This window comes from Bufo gargarizans, chromosome 9 (assembly GCF_014858855.1).
Source record: "Bufo gargarizans isolate SCDJY-AF-19 chromosome 9, ASM1485885v1, whole genome shotgun sequence".
Lineage (NCBI taxonomy): Eukaryota > Metazoa > Chordata > Amphibia > Anura > Bufonidae > Bufo > Bufo gargarizans.
Genome location: NC_058088.1, coordinates 25863765 through 25880617, shown reverse-complemented (window position 1 = coordinate 25880617; position 16853 = coordinate 25863765). Strand labels below are relative to the sequence as shown.

Here is a 16853-nt window from a genome sequence, read left to right as displayed (position 1 = left end):
CACTGCATCAAAGGGAAAGATGACAAAGAGAAAGACATGTGATTTTGTCTGCAGTGCTCAATATCTTCACATATCTGCCTGATCTTTATAGTGGGTAAAGCCTCCATTGACAGTAGTAACCAAGAGAATGCGTTCATTGCGCGGGTTTTTCTCAAACAGATGATAAAATCTGAATGACAAATATTTGGCGAAATACAAATCCGATTTTGCTTGTCTGGTCACAGCCTGACTGCAGGCGATAAGCACGCTTACGTGTAAGGCTACTTTCACACTCTCGTTTGGTGCGGATCCGTCATGGATCTGCACAGACGGTTCCGTTAAGATAATACAACCGTCTGCATCCGTTCAGAACGGATCCTTTTGTATTATCTTTAACATAGCCAAGACGGATCCGTCTTGAACACCATTGAAAGTCAATGGAGGACGGATCCGTTTTCTATTGCGCCAGATTGTGTTTGGCTCAGTTTCGTCAGCGTTTTGGTATCGGCCTCCAGAGCAGAATGGAGACTGATCGGAGGCAAACTGAGGCATTCTGAGCGGATCCTTTTCCATTCAGAATGCATTGGGGCAAAACTGATCGGTTTTGGACCGCTTGTGAGAGCCCTGAACGGATCTCACAAACGGAAAGCCAAAACGCCAGTGTGAAAGTAGCCTAATCTGCGGACATGTTTTTACACTGCAAAAAACAGAACTACCAGTACCAGCACATTTTCTGAATATATCCCAATTGAGATTCAGAATCACTGATGGGGTCTCCCCCCAAAGGAGGGGAGGAGATGGGGAACGTGCATTAAAGAGATTGGAGCTAAAATGGATTTTTGAACTTGAAACATTAGAACCAAAAGGTCTGAATAGAGAGTACAAAATGGGGTCACTATTGAACCATTCTGGGCCGAGAACCACTTCTTCACTGTATAAATACTACTATATTGTTACGGTTTTATTACGTTTGATACCCAGCCTGTTGGTTGTGATTTTCTGATAAGTTTTTCTCTCTCTTTTTTAGGTAACACTTTGGGTGCAACCTGTGGACATAACTGGGAATCGCTTCACCAAGGGACTATAGAGTCTACCAAGTAAGATGGGAGGCCCCAAAGATGGGCGGTATTATTTACTGTTGTCTTATAGGGGTACACCGTCATAGGTAACTTATTAGACACTTTTCCACTGGTTTAGCTTGATGTGCGTGGTTAGTTCTGAAACCGCTCTTTAAAGGGCTATTCTGGTTGGACTGTCTTGAGGAGGGGCGGTCAGTCCATTGATTTATCACCTGATCCTGGATTTCAGTCCAGTAGGAACGTTCAAGATATGGTGTTTCCCCACGGGAGTGGGATGACGTTTCCACTGAATGAGTGGGCGTACACCTAATTAGTGTTCTCCTCATAAACTGAGGGTCACGCCCTCCTTTTTTGGGTGTGCACATAGATTGTCTGAATTAGGGTCCATTCACACATCCGTGTGTGTTTTGCGGATCCACGTATCCGCAAAACACGGACACCGGCAATGTGCATTCTGCATTTTGCGGACCGCACATCGCCGGCACTAATAGAATATGCCTATTCTTGTCCGCAATTGCGGACAAGAATAGGGCATGTTCTATTTTGTTCGGGAACGGAAATGCGGATCCGGAAGTGCGGGTCCGCATTTCCGGATCCCATAGAAACTAATGGGTCCGCAATTCCGTTCCGCAAAATGCGGAACAGAATTGCGGACGTGTGAATGGACCCTTAGACACCTGGGGACATTTCTCTGAGATATGCCCCCATCTCAGTCATGTGTGAACGCTGCCTATAGATCTGGGTCTCAGCAGCAAATTGTCTTTATACTATGAGTTTGATCCCCTTCAATCTAAAATGGATCCTAATTACTGTATTGTACAATATCCTGAATGGTGTCCTCCTTCTGATAATGGTTAATCCTATCTATCCGTCTTGGAGGGTTTACTGCAGCGTTATATATTGTTATATCTGCCCCACTATGTGGGAGAATTCAGCGCTGATGGTACATGTGCACTAGCGCTTCTTTGATATCACACTCGGGAGACAAGAAGGGCTGAGTAAACTGTTGCGCAGGCACAGAGACGCGCCGGACACGCTGAGTCCAATACATGTGCACTCTGTTCTATTGAGTGCACTGTCTGCCATTTAGTGAAGCGATTGCTTGAGAGGATATGTCCACAGGAGCGTCATGTCTGTAAGCTTATATGATGTACATTTATATTTATGTCCAGAGGAGCATCATATAAGTTTAGATTATGTATATTCAATTACCACTGATGAATTGGGATATGGAATCACACTGAGGGTTAATATCATGTGCACTGTGTATCACCTGATGTATAGGTTGAAGGGTAATGATTGATCATGGATTTGCATAGTGATCATGTGACCGATTAGCAAAATGACATTGTGGCCATTGATCATGTGGTCACATTGATCATGTGACCATTTGTATGGTGATCATGTGACCAGTTTGCATAGTGGTCATGTGGCCGATTTGCATAATGACCATGTGACCATTGGTCATGTGATCACATGGAGCATGTGACCATTTGCATGGTGATCGTGTGGTAAATTTGCATAATGTTCATGTGACCATTTAGGATGGTATATGTATTCGTGTATAACACATTTGTTTGCTTGAGAAAGACCGAGAGGTCGAAACGTCGCAATTTTTGGTGAATAAACCAGCATGAATTGAAGACCGGCGAGTGCTGCAGTTTTATTTTTGATTTATTCTGGATGTTTCTGAAGGGAGAATGCGGTTATCTCATTCAATCTTTCGATACCATTTCCTAGTTTCCAGCGCTCCTCTGGGTTATCAGAATACACAATCAGCTGTAACTTCTAACAGTCAGTCTAAGGGCCTCGAACGTGTGAAGCGCGTGCCCGTGCTGTGGACTGCAAATTGCACGGGCGCCGTCCGGGTCTGTCTGGGCTCTAGTAACCATCTAATGCTCTGGAGTGATGACAGAGGACCTGTCCGCTATCCTGACATGTCTGTTTTAGTAATTACTTGCATTTCCTATGAAATAACAATTCTGCAGCATAAATATGTCATTTCTCTGCTATTCCTCCTACATACAGTTGCAAGAAAAAGTATGTGAACCCTTTGGAATGATTTGGATTTCTGCACAAATTGGTCATAAATTGTGATTTGATCTTTATCCAAGTCACAACAATAGAAAAATCCCGCCGGGCCGCGGTTGCGCAGAAGTGTGAAGATTTTCTCCCGGCCGGGCAATGTCCTGAACGCGCACGCCGCTCATGCGCCATGATGACTTCTTCCTGGCCAGTATAGTACAGAGCTGCGCACGCCGACTCTGTACTATACAGGCAAGGAATAAATCACCATGGAGCATGCGTGGCGGCGTGCGCGTTCAGGACATTGCCCGGCCAGGAGAAAATCTTCCGTTTTCTGCGCAAGCGCGGCCCGGCCGGGAGAAGAATTCAGGAAGTGAACGTTGCGCTCAACAAGGGTAAGTATAAAAAGTTAAAAGGGGAATACCCCTTTAAGGCCATCTGTCCACCAGCTGAAGCTCAACAGAAGATGGGTGTTGCAACAGGACAACGACCCAAAGCATAGAAGTAAATCAACAACAGAATGGCTTAAACAGAAGAAAATACGCCTTCTGGAGTGGCCCAGTCAGAGTCCTGACCTCAACCCGATTGAGATGCTGTGGCATGACCTCAAGAAAGCGATTCACACCGGACATCCCAAGAATATTGCGGAACTGAAACCTTTCTGTAAAGAGGAATGGTCAAGAATTACTCCTGACCGTTGTGCACGTCTGATCTCCAACTACAGGAAACGTTTGGTTGAAGTTATTGCTGCCAAAGGAGGTTCAACCAGTTATTAAATCCAAGGGTTCACATACTTTTTCCACCTGCACTGTGAATGTTTACATGGTGTGTTCAATAAAAACATGGTAAGGGCTCTTTCACACCTGCGTTATGGTCTTCCGGCATAGAGTTCCGTCGTCGGGGCTCTATGCTGGAAGAATCCTGATCAGGATTATCCTAATGCATTCTGAATGGAGTGAAATCCGTTCAGGATGCATCAGGATGTCTTCAGTTCCGGAATGGAACGTTTTTTGGCCGGAGAAAATACCGCAGCATGCTGCGCTTTTTGCTCTGGCCAAAAAAACTGAAGACTTGCCGCAAGGCCGGATCCGGAATGAATGCCCATTGAAAGGCATTGATCCGGATCCGGCCTTAAGCTAAACGTCGTTTCGGCGCATTGCCGGATACGACGTTTAGCTTTTTTAGAGTGGTTACCATGGCTGCCGGGACGCTAAAGTCCTGGCAGCCATGGTAAAGTGTAGCGGGGAGCGGGAGAGCAGCATACTTACCGTCCATGAGGCTCCCGGGGCGCTCCAGAGTGACGTCAGGCCGCCCCAGGCGCATGGATGACGTGATCGCATGGACACGTGACCGCATGCGCATGGGGCGCTCTGACGTCACTCTGGAGCGCCCCGGGAGCCGCACGGATGGTAAGTATACTGCTCCCCCTGCTCCCCTCTACTACTATGGCAAACAGGACTTTAATAGCGTCCTGGGTGCCATAGTAACACTGAAAGCATTTTGAAGACGGATCCTTCTTCAAATGCTTTCAGTACACTTGCGTTTTTCCGGATCCGGCGTGTAATTCCGGCAAGTGGAGTTACACGCCGGATCCGGACAACGCAAGTGTGAAAGAGGCCTTACATTTAATTCTTTGTGTGTTATCAGTTTAAGCAGACTGTGTCTATTGTTGTGACTTAGATGAAGATCAGATCACATTTTATGACCAATTTGTGCAGAAATCCATATCATTCCAAAGGGTTCACATACTTTTTCTTGCAACTGTATGTATCAATAAATTGACAACTGGGTGCTAGCAGTGGGGGGATGTGGGGCGTTCTTACACAGTCTGAAAGTAACAGCGTTGATTGGTCAGTGCCAGAATCCTCCAAGAGAGCAGAATTATCAAGATTGTTATCCTGCGGCTGAGAACTATAAATCGGTGGATAGATGGAATATACTGGCTCTGGTTTGGCCAGGAGAGAAAGACCAAATCAGGTTGGTGGGAATTTGAATTGTCCAGCCTGCAGATTTTAAGAATGAGGTATGGGCGGACTTCTTGGGTTAGGAGTAGGATCCGGTGTTAGTGGAGTTGGTGTGTTTGGATTGATGTATGGACAATCAACAGAGGTGAATACAAATGTGGATGGTTTTTGATTGACGGATGGTTTATGGTGTGGTGGCCATTTTTTGATGCCCATTGGTTTTGTCACGTGGTGGATTATGGGTTTGGAGTCTGTTGGTGTTGTAATAAGTATTTTTATGAAAGGTTTTTTGGAGATAGTGGTATTATGGTATGGTTTGGAAGACATATGTGGTACCTGTGGTTTGTGTGTATGATAGGGGTAGGCGTACCCAGAACAAGTGCGTGAGTGGTTGGATTGGGGGATGACCGGATTTATATCGTTTGAAGTTCACCCTTTGGGGCCGTTATTGGGATTTTATTGATCTTTGGGTCTATTTTGCCAGAATTGAATGCTGTTTGTGCAAAAGTCGAGCCTATCTCTATTGACTTTAGTGGATTTGGTTTCCACTGTATCTTTTTCATCTTGGAGTATTCTACTGGTGATTAGACGGTCGTATTTAATGAAATCGTTGTGTGTTATGTATTGTGATAGTGTGATGATCTGTTGGTCTATTTAGTTTACATTTAATACATAGTCTATCCAACATGCCGCGGGCACAGGATAACATATATTCATCCTATTCCTTGGTGAATGCAATATCATTCTTAAAGGGAACCTGTCATCGGGATTTTGGGTATAGAGCTGAGGACATGGGTTGCTAGATGGCCGCTAGCACATCCGCAATACCCAGTCCCCATAGCTCTGTGTGCTTTTATTGTGTAAAAAAACGATTTGATACATATGCAAATTAACCTGAGATGAGTCCTGTCCCTGACTCATCTCACATACAGGACTCATCTCAGGTTAATTTGCATATGGATCAAATTGGTCTTTTTACACACACCAGGCGGCTACCTGGTTGTCTTTGCACACTTTTTCCAAGTTTTACAGAGTGCACACCTTTTGCGTTTTCTGACACGTCTCTGTGAGTTTTGCAGATGGCGGGAGGGTTGCTTGTTATGCCCACCCTTGGGGACTGCTCTGTAACGTCCCATGGTCAAAGCCTGTGTGCCCCAATGGACCGGATGAGAAAACTAGATTTTTGTACTTACCGTAAAATCTGTTTCTTTTCCGTTTATTGGGGGACACAGCTCCCAACCGTTCTCTTGTTTACGGGCCTTTTCTGGCCTGTGTGGTTCTGGGTTTGTACATAGTGTGGTTTTTTGTCTTGCTTCTCCTACTGCTTTTGCACTAACTGATTTAGCTTAGTCGCTGTAGGAAGGGTATAGCTGAAGAGGGAGGAGCTTACACTTTGTCCTTAGTGTCCGCCTCCTAGCGGCAACAGCTATACCCATGGTCAATGCCTGTGTCCCCCAATGAATGGAAGAGAAACAGATTTTACAGTAAGTACAAAAATCTAGTTTTTTGCATTGCAGCTTATCAAGACCCATAACTTTTTTATTTTTCTTTCTATGAAGTTGTGTGAGGGCTTGATTTTTGCAGGACAACTTGTATTTTTCATTGTTATCATTTTGGAGTAAATGGCTCTTTTTGATCGCTTGTTATTAAAGTTTTTCAGGTGGCAACTAAGAATAAATTAGCAATTTATGGCATCAACTCCACTCGCCGTGTTTGGAGGAAGAAGAAGAAGTAGAACCCCAAGAACACAGTCCAAACCATGATGCATGGGGGTGGAAACATCATACTTTGGAGGTGATTTTATGCAAAGGGCACCGGACGACTGCACCATATTGAAGGGAGGATGGATGGGGCCATGTATCACGAGATTTTGGCCAACAACCTCCTTCCCTCAGTAAGAGCATTGAAGATGGGTCGTGGCTGGGTCTTTTAGCATGACAATGCCCTGAAACACACAGTCAGGATAACCAAGGAGTGGCTCCGTAAGAAGCATTTTAAGGTCCTGGAGTGGTCTAGCCAGTCTCCAGACCTGAACCCAATCGAAAATCTTTGGAGGGAGCTGAAACCCAATGTAGCCCAGCGACAGCCCCGAAACCTGACAGATCTAGAGGAGATCTGTGTGGAGGAGTGGGCCAAAATCCCTGCTGCAGTGTGTGCAAACCTGGTCAAGAACTACAGGAAACGTCTGACCTCTGTAATTGCAAACAAAGGCTTCTGTACCAAATATTAAGTTCTGTTTTTCTATTATTCATGCAATAAAATGGAAATTAATTATAAAAAAATCATACAATGTGATTTTTCTGGATTTTTTTTTAGATTCTGTCTCTCACAGTTCAAGTGTTACTACGATAAAAATGACAGACCTCTCTATTCTTCGTAGGTGTGAAAACTTTTAGAATGCAAGGACTCATTTGCCACAAGAAATAAGATCTGCTATCCGCCCTCTCACCTGTATCCACTCGTTGAAAACATTCAGCAACGTGAAGGGGTCTCCGTGGTCGCTCTCTAAAGGTTTCCTGGCGGTGGAACACTCCGGGTTGTTAGTCGCACTCCGGACAAAGGGAGACTGTACACTAAGGGCCGCAGCAACAGTCAAGATGGGCTCAACCAGGCTGAATAATGAACCTAGTATAAGCATCTTTCCTACAAGGGAACACAAAAGTGTGATGAAAAAGTCCAGAATACATCAAGATCATAGCAATATAGCAAGCTAAACACCCTTAAAGGGGGTTTCCAGTTTCTAATATTAATGAGCTATCCTCAGGTCGACGTGGGTCAGACTCACGGCACCCCTGACCATTAACTTGAAGAAACTGCAGCACGCCTGTGAGCACCACGTTCTTCTCACCGGTTACCTGCTCTCCATCGACATTTCAGTAGTGAGCAGGTTCAGTTACAGCTCATCTGTCCCATTCACTTGAATAAGAAGGAGCAGTTGTAGTTACTCTCTGTCCTATTCAAGTGCATTGGACGGCTGAGATGTAATTGCACCACCGCTCGTTGCTGCGATTTCGACGGCGAGCAGGTAAACAATGAAGAGAGGGCAGGGCTCATAGGAGCGCTGCGTTCTCTTCAAACAGATGATCGGCAGAAACCAGACAACCCCTTTAATGAAAACTGAGTCTGGTCTTTAGCCAGAAACAGGACCACCCTTGCTCATGGGCTGTGTCGGGTATTGCTGCTACCTCCCATTCATCACAGTCCATAGACGAGAGTGGTGCTGTTCCAGGAGGAAACTGCAGACCTTTGTTTTCTAACCGTACACAACCCGCCTTGACTGTAGCCTTACCAATCACAACATCCACTGGTAGCTGTGCCAGCAGATTCCCAATGGGTGTGAGCTCTTCACTGCCACCTAAAGCACCTTGGTCACGCAAGTAGAAAATGGCCGTCTCAATACTTGACATAGGAGGCTGCTCAATGAAAGGAAAGCTGCGTGGATCACCCAGTCCCATGCTCTTCATCTGACGGTAACATGAATAACCTGTTTAGTCCCATATATCAAATTATAACTGGACACATATTATCTGCAGTAACAATATTCGTACTTGCAGGACTAATGCATCCAAGGCGACGCGCTGAATTTCCGGCACAGGGTACGGCGCAAAAGCATCATAATCGGACTCTGCGTAGAGGCGATAACATACGCCTGGTCCCGTTCTACCAGCTCGACCTTTCCTCTGCTCGGAGCTTGCACGGCTGATCCAAAACTCCTGCAGTCGCTGCATTTTTGCTTTGGGGTCAAAACTCATCTCTTTGACTTTCCCTGGAGTGATAAGACAGAACAGTTTTTGGGGTGGTGGGGATGGTATCGCCCTGCAAAACTAAGCAGCTAAGGAAAAGTAGAAGAGAAGCTACAGGTGGCAACGGCCATTCTTCACAACGGTAATGCCTCCATACATGTTAGACCAGGGATGCTCAACCTGCAGCCCTCCCGCTGTTGCAAAACTACAACTCCCAGCATGCCCAGGCAGCCTACAGTAGGGCATACTGGGAGTTGTAGTCGCAGGTTTGGCATCCCTTTATTAGACTATTGCCAATGCCAAATGCCAAACTCTCCGACAATCTAACATTTCTGGCAGCGCCCAACAACATCTGTCCAGCGAGAGACGGATCGAGCACACGGAATTTAAATGCCTCATCCTTTTGGGAGATAAGTCGCCACCAGAGATGTCTGGCAGAGGCTTTCTCCTCGCTGAAAACACATACACACTTTGGCGAGTCGAGCATATATGTGTATGGGGGATTCAGGAGAGAAAGCTGTCAGTTGAACAGGGGTGCGGGCGACAGCTATTAGTTCTTTAAAGGGGTTGCCTCATTTCAGCAAGTGGCTTTCATCATGTAGACAAAGTGAATCCAAGGCGCTTACTAATGTATTGTGATTGTCCATATTGCCTCCTTTGCTGGCTTGATTCATTTTTCCCATCACATTATACACTGCTCATATCCAGGGGTTACGACCACCCTGCAATCCAGCAGTGGTGGTCATGCTTGCACACTATAGGAAAAAGTGCCGGCCTCTCTGCTGGCCAGGACTGTGGGAGCGCACACAGTTACACATGCAAAGAAGCTAATGCAATGGGAAAATGAATCAAGCCAGAAAAGGAGGCAATATGGACAATCACAATACATTAGTAAGTGCCTTGTATTAACTCTGTCTACATGATAAATGCCATTTGCTGCAATGAGACAACCTCTTAACCTCCTAAGGCCTCATGCACACGACCGTATGAATTTTGCGGTCTGCAAAAAATGGATCCGCAAATAATACGGATGACATCCGTGTGCATTCCGTATTTTGTGGAATGGAACAGCTGGCCCCTAATAGAACAGTCCTATCCTTGTCCGTAATGCGGACAATAATAGGACATACGGAAACGGAATGCACACGGAGTACCTTCCGTTTTTATTACGGACCCATTGAAATAAATGTTTCCGTATACGGTCCACAAAAAAACCGGAACGGACACGGAATAAAAATACGTTTGTGTGCATGAGGCCTAACAGTCACGTTAAAATTGGAAAAACCCTCCCAAAAATTTCACTTTTTTATTGTGTGTCTGCAGTAAATCTTGTTCATGTACAACTCAGGGGACACTATTGCATTTTTAACCCCTTAGTGACATAATTAAGTTTAGCCATAAGGACCAATAATATTTCCCCCATTTGTGCTCTAGCAGTCATAACTTTTTAATTTTTTTCTTCTAATTTTTATTTTCTTATTTTGCGGGATTAGTTGTAGTTTTTTTAGGAAGCATTTTGGGTTATATACAGTGTAGTAAATCTTATTTTATTTTTAGGGGGAAAGATAATTTTTACATTATTTTGTGTAATTTAATTATGGCGTTCACTGGGTGGTAAAAATGACACAATTCTATTATGTGGGTCACTACAATGATAATAATGTCACATTTCTATATATTTTTAAAAAAAAATCCTTTCCTCTTGCAGGCTGTCAGCTCTGCAACTGCTCCCCCCCCCCCCCCCCCCCCCTCCTCCAGACTGACAGGGATGGGGGCAATTGCTTTAGCTGCTCATATCTCTGGTTTGGTACTGGCTTTCCAAGATTTCAAACAATACCAGAATGACAGCAATATCTTCAGTACATGGGAAGATATCACTGTTAGAAATTAGGATGCAGTGAATGTAAAAGCAGGTTTTACCCACGATTATTCCCAACTCGATATCTAACAGTGATATCTCCTGTTTATCTTGGACAAATGCTGCCATTTTGTATGAAAGCCTGGAATGCCAGCTATCAAACAAGTCCCATGCTTCTAGCTGCTACCATTCAGCATATCAGCAGCTAAAGCAGCTTTCCCCCCCGAGGGCTCGGGCAGAACAGTTACATGGTTATAGTGCACCCTTTGTGTGAAAACAGTAAGTTGCAAAAAAAAAGTGGAATGCGGATTCTGGAGCAAACCCCTTACCTGAGTCAAGTACAAATCTCACTCCATCAATAGTCACAGAGGTTTCAGCAATGTTGGTAGAGATTATACATTTTCGGACTCCAGGTGGAGACAAGTCAAATACCTGAGTTATGAATATTTAAAAAAGAGGACAAGTTTACATCATAAATAGGTAAAAATGCTGTACTACAGTGAGATGTCCAGTGAAGCCTGACCCTAGTGCATCTGGTGTCACATAAATGACAACACTCTAATGAATACTACAACCAAGAGGACCATCAAAGCGGATCTGTCATCAGACTATGGTGTCCTGTGTAGAGTACCATACTATGGGGACGGGTCCGCTTTCCTACTTGCCAAAACAGCACAAATATTGTGTTGTTTGACTAATAGGAGCGATTATGCAATCTATCTGAGTTTGGTGCATTCATGTGGGAAGCACTCCCCTGCCTCCTAACAGTGATTGATGGCTGCTTGCTGTAGATCTGCAGGGAGAGGCGGATAGCGTGCTCCTCATGCATACACCAAACTCGCATAAAATATGTGTCGTGTATATTTCCCGATTGTTCCTATTAGTCAAAGCAAACAGAATTTTTTATGCCATTTTGGCTATTAGGATAAAGGACCTGTCCCCGCACTATAGTAACCTGTCTCAGACAACGGTTGGCTGAGCAGGCAGTCCAAGCCGCTTCCTCTGTGTCGAGCTGGACAACAGCATGGACCTGAGCAACACCAGAGGCAGAGGATCGTGAATGATGATTGTTTTTTTTGTTTTGTTTTTTAACCCATTCTACCACTTTTAAAAAATACCTAATTTTTCGCTTTATAAGACAAACACAGATCAGATCAGACAACCGTATCAGACCAAAAATAACTAGATGAACTTACCTCCAATGCTCCAGGCGGCGCCGCTACTCTGCACATCCAGCCACTCTCCCTGCACTGACCGCTCCCTGTTCTTCTCAGCAACTTCAGACCTCATAACAGACCCCTATATCCGACCTCAAGATCACACCCCCATATCAGACCTCCGATCAGACCAAAAATACCAAAATGACCTTCCTCCAATGATCTAGGCGGCGCCACCACTCTGCACATCCAGGCACTCTTCCTGCACTCAGCGCTCCCTGTTCTTCTCCGGCCCGCAATGCCCTGTGACCTGACGTTGCACAGTGTCAGGTTATACTGCGCGCACTACATCTTGACACTGCAAACAGTCAGGACAGTGCAGCTCGGGCCCGAAGAAGAACAAGGAGAGGTGAGTAGAGCCAGCGCAAGCACTCTCACTGCACCCCACACCTCCTGCAACTAGTGTATGCTTCCATAATGGAATCGTTCACTGGTATTCGCTTGATAAGACGCACTGCCATTTTCCCCTCACTTTTGGGGGGGGGGGGGTGTCTTATAAAGAGAGTAGATATATTACCTTTGAAACCCCCTTTAATTGCACAATCTCTAGAAAGGTAGCTCATGATTATGAAGAATAATACATCTCAAAAATACCTTATCTTGTTCTGCAATGGACAGTGTACTGTGTAATGGAAGTACAATCCAGCGCTGAGTATGGGTGGCGTAGACTTGTACAGCTTCCTGCACGCTGCTGATTTCAGTCACTCCACTGAGAAAAATCAGCAAATCCCCCCGCTCATCTACTGGATACTTATGATCAATGGCTTGCAGGACACGGAGGTAAGGTCTGGGGTCCAGCTTCTCCGACTTTGAAGCTGCCTCTTCCTGGGGGATTGGTTGGTAGATCACCTAGAACATGAAATCAGTAAAACCAATGGCATTGTCTGGGATTTAGAAAAGCATATTTGTTTAACTCTATTACCTGTATTGGATAAAGTCTCCCCGGGACTTGGAGGACTGGAGCCTGGTCAAAGTATCCAGAGAAGAGCTTGATGTTGATGGTGGCTGACATGAGAATGACCTTCAGATTTTTCCGCAGAGCAAGCAGTTGACGTAAAACTCCCAACAGGAAGTCGCTGTGAAGATGTCTTTCATGAACTTCATCTACTATGAGAACCTGGTACTGAGGTACCTCATGGTCTCTCTGAATCTGACGAAGCAACAGACCTTCTGTCAGAAACACAATTTTTGTGGCTGGTGAACGGCTGCTCTCGAAGCGGATCTGGAACCCAACCTAATGGAAGATACAAAGGTAAAAGTCAAAATGTTGTCATAAAAATGCTCTGCTATTGGTTTCTCCATCGGCAAACCACCTCTTACCTTTGATCCATATTGGTTGAGGCTCTCAAACCCAACTCTCTTTGCTAATGAAATACAAGCAATTCTACGGGGCTGGGTACAAGCTATATGCCCAAAGCCTGCTGCCAGCAGGTACTGAGGAACCTGAGTAGACTTTCCACACCCAGTGTCTCCTGCAACAACCACAACTTGATGATCTCTAACCATCTTAACAATTTTTTCTCTGTACTGGAAGATGGGCAAGCTTGACCTCTCCTTCCGTAGTTTGGCCAACTTTCCAAAGCTCTGCCTCTGGCTGAAGTCCAGATAGTGAAGAACAGCTTTCTTAAATTCATTTAGCTTATCCTTAGGCATCCCACTAGATCTACGCCTCTTGTCGTGATGTCCATGCAGAATTTTTTCAACGTCTCTGCCCAGAACAATGGACTGATTGATCCGATATCTTGGATCATATTCTTTGGGAAGGTCTATAAGCTCATGTCTTTGTCCCTCCCGATGGCTCCTCTCACTTGTTTTGCGGTTTGGTTTTTGAATACTTTGAAATCTTTGGAAACGTTCAAAAAATGCCCAAAATTCTTTGCTTTCTTCTGAATTGGCTTTTATGTAACCCTGAGGATCGAAGAACAGATCTTCTAGATGTGCGCGGGTATGGGGGCTATTCCAGTCCCAATGGTCACTCTTTTGGTCTCTCTCCATGTCACCAACTCAGGTCATCCAGGCTATGAAGAAATATCTTTGACTATGCCTTAAAATATACAAACAAAAGCAATTCTCAGTCGTTTAATAGGAAATATACTGCACATAAGAGACATTAAAGGGGTGTCTGAGATTTTTATATTGATGGCCTATTTTCAGGATAGGTCAACAATATGAGATGAGTAGGGGTCTGACTCCTGGCATCCCCACCGATTAGCTTTTTGAGGAAGCCATGGCACTAACTGGGGCTCTGGTGACCACCACAGCCTTCTCGCAATTTAGCAAGAACAGCGCCATCCATTGGATAGCGGCTGCGCATGGTACTGCAGTCAGCCCCATTAATTTTAACTGAGCTGAGCTGCACCTAGGCCGCATGACGGATGAAAGTGACATGGCCTAGGAGGAGGCCTAAGCACTCACGGAAGGAGCTGGGAGTTGGACCCCCGCCTATCTCATGACCTATCCTGGGGATAGCCCATGAATATGAACATCCTGGAGAACCCCCTTTAAACTTTTATATATACAGACCTGGCACAGTTCTATTGCCTACTTACATTAAAGAGTTTCTGTCACCAGAATTAACCCTCTTAAACTGTCAGCAGCATCCAACTCTGCTATTTTTATGTTTATTGATGCCCCCCTTACGATACAATTCTTACTTTTGTAAAATGCTAATTAACCTCTAAACACGTTGCTCCTGCTCCTGGGCTGTATGTAATTATATATGTACTGGCACTGGCCTAGTATAAGTTATACATCTTCTTGTATTTAGTTATATGGAGTATGCTGGTATAACCTGGGAATATCTGTATATTATTATATATGTACAGCTGGTATAAGTTATACTGTACATATATCATTATATAGAGGAGATGCCCATTGTTATACCAGCATACTCCATATAACTAAATACAAGAAGATGTATAACTTATACTAGGAGATACCCAGGTTATACCAGAATGCTCCATATCACTATGTACAAGAAGATGTATAATTTATACCAACTGTGTGTGTATATATATATATATATATACACACATACACACACACACAGATATACCAGCATACTCCATATAACTAAATACAAGAAGATGTATAACTTATACTAGGAGATGCCCAGGTTATACCAGCATAGTCCATATAATTATATATGTACAGCTTATATAAGTTATACATCTTCTTGTACATAGTGATATGGAGCATGCTGGTATAACCTGGGCATCTCCTAGTATAAGTTATACATCTTCTTGTATTTAGTTATATGGAGTATGCTGGTATAACCTGGGAATATCTGCATATTATTATATATGTACAGCTGGTATAAGTTATACTGTACATATATAATTATATAGAGGAGATGCCCATTGTTATACCAGCATGCTCCATATCACTATGTACAAGAAGATGTATAATTTATACCAGCTGTATATATATACATACCCAGGTTATACCAGCATACTCCATATAACTAAATACAAGAAGATGTATAACTTATACTAGGAGATGCCCAGGTTATACCAGCATGGTCCATATAATTATATATGTACAGCGTTAGTTATACATCTTCTGGTGATATGGACCGTACTGGCATAACCTGGGCATCTCCTGTATATAATTATATATGGATAACTGGTATAGGTTATACATCTGTCCCCGGTACGATGTCCTCCTTTTCGGGGTGTGATGTCCTCCTTTTCGGGGCTCTGCAAGTGTCCACCCTACATCATACTGTGCAGGGGGCACTAAGCTGGCATCACTAGGGGCACCAGAGACCCTAAGGGGACATCTTTACTGTGTGGGGCGCACTAAGAAGGCACTAAAGGTGCATCACTACAGTGAAGGGGTGCTCCTTACTGTGAGAAGGGCACTAAGGCAGTGTCATTGCGGTCTGGGGGGACATCACTATTGTGAGAGGACACCCTTAACACGTGGGTAGACACTAAGGGGACATCATCACTTTGTGGGGACACTATTACCGGGCACACCATTAAAGTTTATGGGGCACTATTGCTGTATGGGGGTTCAAAGGGGATCGGGTGGTGTTACTGATGTAGTTCACTCTATGCATGGCACCAGCAGGACACTAAGGGGTTAATTAGCTACCTGCTACACTGCATGTGATATTGTCACTTGAGTTGTAACCTACACAGACTTGTGCAAATGACATGTGAATGGATCTAATCTCCTAGATTATTATCTCCACACGGCACGACCTCTCACCCTGAGGGGCACACACTAATGCCATCCGCATGCATCCCACTATTTACCTGTGCAATTGCAATCCTGCAGCATCTTGCATACTTCCGGGATTGCGTTCCAATCCACCCTTCCAAAGCGAGGCTTGGTTGAAGACGTCACTGCCTGATTCTTCTGGCGGGAGTTTCACAATCACAGTCCGACCAGAAACAGTCATACGAGTTCCAGTTCCGGTTTCTTCCAGTCTGGTGCAAAAGCTACAGAAGAAGGTTTACGACCGTATATGGGTTTCTGAACGTTTGTCACTTGCAGTAATCCAAGTTCCCGTATATTACATGTATGTCACAATGGCTGGTCAACCTGGAAGAGCTTCTGGAGGTTCTGTATGTTATCATATGAACCATTAAAATAGTAGTTTACCAAATGCCCTCTTTTTTTTGTTGTGCATATTGCACAAAAATTATTATTGTCTATATTCTTCAGTTACAATAATATAACGGGTACTTCACCATGCATATATTCACTTTTAGTGCCAACCAGAGATGCCCTCGTAAGTGCCCCACTACAAAATCCACCATAAGTACCAGCCAGAGATGCCCTCATACAGGCCTGGACTGTATTTTCTGTAGGTCCTGTATCGTGCAGTCGTGGGGGTCCTGTATCCTGCAGTCGTGGGGGTCCTGTATCGTGCAGTCGTGGGGGTCCTGCACTTGCATTCTGAGGATCTTGCACTGTGTACAATCAACTTCACCGCAGTACAATTCACATCACAAAAGCATGACTATCCAGCTGACGCA

The 16853-nt window shown here is 44.5% G+C and overlaps 1 protein-coding gene across 1 annotated transcript in view; it reads right to left on the bottom strand.

The window, feature by feature from the left end:
* The window catches only part of DHX34 (DExH-box helicase 34), a 47779-nt gene extending 31597 nt beyond the window's left edge, over nucleotides 1-16182 (bottom strand). The window contains exons 1-8 of the mRNA XM_044306015.1: nucleotides 16128-16182; nucleotides 13186-13909; nucleotides 12788-13099; nucleotides 12460-12714; nucleotides 10978-11080; nucleotides 8596-8813; nucleotides 8337-8511; nucleotides 7497-7690 (exon numbers count right to left, since the gene is read on the bottom strand). Coding sequence (XP_044161950.1) covers nucleotides 7497-7690; nucleotides 8337-8511; nucleotides 8596-8813; nucleotides 10978-11080; nucleotides 12460-12714; nucleotides 12788-13099; nucleotides 13186-13860 — 1932 coding nt within the window. The 5' untranslated portion in view covers nucleotides 13861-13909; nucleotides 16128-16182. The remainder of the gene's footprint in view (nucleotides 1-7496; nucleotides 7691-8336; nucleotides 8512-8595; nucleotides 8814-10977; nucleotides 11081-12459; nucleotides 12715-12787; nucleotides 13100-13185; nucleotides 13910-16127) is intronic.
* Nucleotides 16183-16853: the final 671 nt, after the last annotated feature.